Raw genomic sequence first — 4,338 nt, forward strand, 5'->3', positions numbered from 1 at the left:
ATAGACAACTGTATGTTGGCTGCTCAAGAGTGGGCAGCAACAAAAAACCTATTTGTATATGCTCTACAAGGGAAAACAAGGAACATAGTTTACAATGAGGTGTTATAATCACAACAGCAAGAAAGTATGTACATGATCATGTTCTTTTACGAAACTTCATTGACTTCCATATATTTATATTGATATACATATATATACGTGTGTTTGGGTGCGTGTGTGTATATACATCTCTATATATAAAGATGATGCGTAGTCTAGATGGCGTTTTTAGATTTCATTATTCTCTTTAACCCGGGCAACGCCGGGTATTTCTGCTAGTATATAATAATACAGGTAGTTAGTGAGCCAAAAAACCAGAAGGCAAATATATAAACAAGGGTACTAGAGGGCACTAGTTTCACTAAAAATAGTAGTCAAAAGTGACTCAGTAAGCTACAAGCACTGGAAGTTAACAGGCTGACAAAATTGGAGGAGTGAGGAAATAGCCAACATACCAAAGTGAGGTACAATCGCAAAAGAAATTGCAGATTTACCCATATCATGTGATTTCGAACTCTGAGATAATTCTCATAGTCCTCCTCAGTGGGTCGTGCTGCCTGGGGCTAAATGGTTACTTGCCTTGTATAAGCTTGTTGAAACCATTGAGATAGGCACACACATGCACTTACATTTAAGTTTAGCAAAGAATGTGTAAAAAGAAGAATTTAATGTTGAGTAATTGGTTCAATAATAATACATTTAATGAAGGGATGCAGAAATATTAATTGAACTTTAAAGTTAATTTTGGTTATGTTGCCCCCCCCTCCCCTCTTGTGTTTGGTAATTGATCTATTTGGTATATTAAAAAGACATTAAAAAAAAAAGTCAAATGTCCGATTGTTTGAAATTTTCAGACTGTCTTTGAATTTTCACATCATGAATATGAGAAACAGTTGCTCCATCTAGTGGCAATTCGCAACCAGAAGTCTGCATTGATCATCAGTAATGCTGAGCAGTCAATGTTCCTGTTTGTGGATAGACATGTTATTCAAGTATGTATTGCACAAGTTTATTTCCTTTCTCTTTTATATATCTCCAGCTACTTAACTCTTAGTATTCACCTGTTGTAAAATGACTTCATTTCAGAAGGTTTTTATGCAGGTCATTCATATTGTGTTATTCTGGTGTGGTGGTAGTGGATGAGAGAGATTTTTTTTATTTGTAACAAAGGCTACAGTGTGACCAAGATTTCCGAGTTGACACTGTTGGCTGAAGAAATATTTTAGTTTGATTGTCTCAATATATGAGAAGTTATTTTTAATAAGATTATGATGTTTTGAACTCTTAAGAAATTTTTCAATATTTATATATTTATATCTGCTTTTCAATTGTTTTCATCTCCACTTGTCATCAGGTGTCTTAGTCCTAAATATATATTGTACTGAATAAAGATATAAAAATATAAATCTCCTTCCTAAGACTCAGGGCTGGTTTTCTGGATTCCCCCACTGAATGGGATGCCAGTCTGTTGCAGGAATACTACTTTTTGCCAGCTTAGTGGACTGGAGCAATGTGAAATGAAGTATTTTGCTCAAGAACACAGTGCATCAACCAGTCCAGCAATCAAAGCCACAATCTTAGGATTAGGAATCCATCACCCTAATCAAGCCATGTTGTTCTGTAATGGAATTCCAAATTAGAGAGAACTACTATAAAGCTAGCAAATCAGAGAAGCAATACATATAATAACTCATAATGCATACAGTTTAGTAAGCTCAACAGTGATACCTGTTCAGAATGGCTCTCATTACTGTTTGATGAATATGATTAACTTAAAATGGCCTTTCTTCTTTTTCCAGTTTACTAAAAGAAGTCCTGATCAAGCACTAGTGTTGATATAATTAACTATACCCTTATCACTAACGTTGCATCCTTGTATCTAAGTTACGAGTCACTTGCATATTGCTTGATTTAATTAGTAGTTTTCTGCACCCCTGCCAATTTAACTTGAATCTGTTAGATATCACTGTTAGAATAAAGTATTATTATTGCATTTCCTTTTCCTCTTTACGTTTTGAGTTCAAATTTTGATGAGGCTGACTTTGCCTTTCATCCTTTTGAAGTTGATAAAATAAGTTGAGCACTGGGGTTGATGTAATTGACTAGCCTCATCCCCCAAAATTTCAGGCCTTGTACCTTTAGTAGAAAGAATTATTAATATTATAAGGTTAGGGGATCGGCAGACTTGTTAGAGTTAGACAAAATATCTTGCAATATTTTTACCTTTTTAGTTAAAATCCTGCTGAGGTCAACTTTATTTTTCATTCCTCTGGGGTACCAGTTAAGTATTGGGGTTGATGTTATTGACTAAAATTGCTAGCCTCGCGCCTAAATTAAGATCAGTAAGGGCAGTGAAATAATTAGCGTTGGACAAATTGTTTTGCAGTGATAGATCTTTATATCCCAAATTCCAATTCCACTAGAGTCGGTAAAACACTGTTCATGTATCGGGGGTGATTTAATCAACTGACCTATTGCTTGCTTGTGTCAAAAACAGACAAATTGCTTAGAATCATTTCTTCTGGCTTTACGTTCTGAGTTCAAATCCTGCTGAGGTCATCTTTGCTTTTCGTCCTTTTGGCGTCAAAAAAAAAAATACTACCAGCCAAGTACTAGGGTTGATGCAATCTACTAACCTCTACCTCTGAAATTGTTTATTATTATTATAATTATTATTATTATTATTATTTTTTTCTTTTTTTTAGACCAGCAGCACCCAAGTAGTAATTTTCAAACTATGTAGCCTCTGTCTCTACATACCACAAGTAAGTGACTATATTTGCTTCTTTGCTTTTATTTTGTTGATAGTTCCATTCTTGAGTTGAAGACATTTTAACTGCTTTCAATATCCACCCCATATTCTTCATGTCAAAGGATAGAAGACAAATAGTCTATTACTCCCTTGTTCATTCTTCCATTACTCTTTTGCATCGGGTCCCTCTTTGTCCAGCACTATGGACGTAGAGGGACAACACAGGGAAAACAAGTCTCTCTTTAGCTAAGCTGTGGATGAGACAATTCAGTGGTACTGGGTGAAGGACAGAGACACTGTATGGTAGAAAGGATACTCTGGACTTTGAAGACACAACTAATACTGGTGCCATGCTAAAATGTATCCACTTTACAATGTAAAATAATTGATAACAGCTATAGGAACCATGCCAGAGATGAAGCAAAAGAATATGGTTTCCAACCCATCCATGAAAGCAGTAACTCCAAACTTGGAATAAGACAACTCATGTCAGTAGGGAAAAGAGTGATGATAATTTGTCTACATTTGTGCATACTCACACAAATGTGTGTGTATATCAGAGTGTATGTATGTATGTGCACATGTATATATGTGTGGGCTATTATGCATGTTTGTAGCAATTGCTCATGTTTTGCACCTATAAAGCAGCAGTATTACACATGTAGGGTTGAAGAGATTGAGTTATGTGTTGATTGGAAGGATAGGATTTTCCCATGCATGTTTCAATTTCCAGAATGTACACGACCAGGCTAGTGCTCTTCATACATTTCCTCTCATTGAATGTCAGTGTACATCCAAGATATCTGAATTCATTGATCTTCATTTCTTCATAATCGATTAACAGTGGAAGGTGCAGTTCAGACGATTGTTTACTGCAGGAGGCATTCTTGATAATTGTTCTTGAGTACAATCTCCTTTTGACTCTTGGAGATTGATGTCATCAGTAAATGTTAGGTCATTCAGCTGTATATGTGTGTGTGTGTGTGTGTGTATGTGTGTGTGTGTGTGTCATCATTTAATGTCCATTTTCTATGCTGGTGTGAGTTGGACAGTTTGACAGGAGCTGGCAAACCAGAAGACTGCACCAAGCTCCACTGCCTCTTTTGGTGTAGTTTTTACAGCTGGATACCCTTCCTAACACCAACCACTTTACAGAGTGGACTGGGTGCTTTTTACATGTGTGTGTGTGTGTGTGTGTGTGTGTGTATACACGCGCGCACACACACACACACACACATACACACGCAGGCACGCAAGAGCGAAAAAGAATATAGTCGTAACTTGCTGAAGACCCAGTGTACTCACAGAATTCATAGTAGTAAGAGATTGACTTGACCAAAATAAAATATTAATCTCTACTATGGTATCAATATATATATATATTTTTTACAACAGTCAGTACTAAATATATATATATAAGCCTTTATATATTTATATATTTGATCCTTTATATAGAACACTCAATATTTCATCTACATTCAATACTTTATTTCATGGTGCCATCCATTTTTATTTTATTTTATTTTATTTTATATTATATATTGTAA

At 35.5% G+C, this 4,338-nt stretch overlaps 1 protein-coding gene across 1 annotated transcript in view; it reads left to right on the forward strand.

Annotated features, from left to right (window-relative positions):
• The window catches only part of LOC106876372 (uncharacterized protein C6orf62 homolog), a 13,929-nt gene that overhangs the window by 6,641 nt on the left and 2,950 nt on the right, over window positions 1–4,338 (forward strand). Inside the window, exons 6-7 of the mRNA XM_052972600.1 lie at window positions 894–1,031; window positions 2,745–2,804. Of these exons, the coding sequence (XP_052828560.1) occupies window positions 894–1,031; window positions 2,745–2,804 (198 nt within the window). The remainder of the gene's footprint in view (window positions 1–893; window positions 1,032–2,744; window positions 2,805–4,338) is intronic.

Source organism: Octopus bimaculoides, chromosome 14, assembly GCF_001194135.2.
Source record: "Octopus bimaculoides isolate UCB-OBI-ISO-001 chromosome 14, ASM119413v2, whole genome shotgun sequence".
In the NCBI taxonomy this organism is placed as follows: domain Eukaryota; kingdom Metazoa; phylum Mollusca; class Cephalopoda; order Octopoda; family Octopodidae; genus Octopus; species Octopus bimaculoides.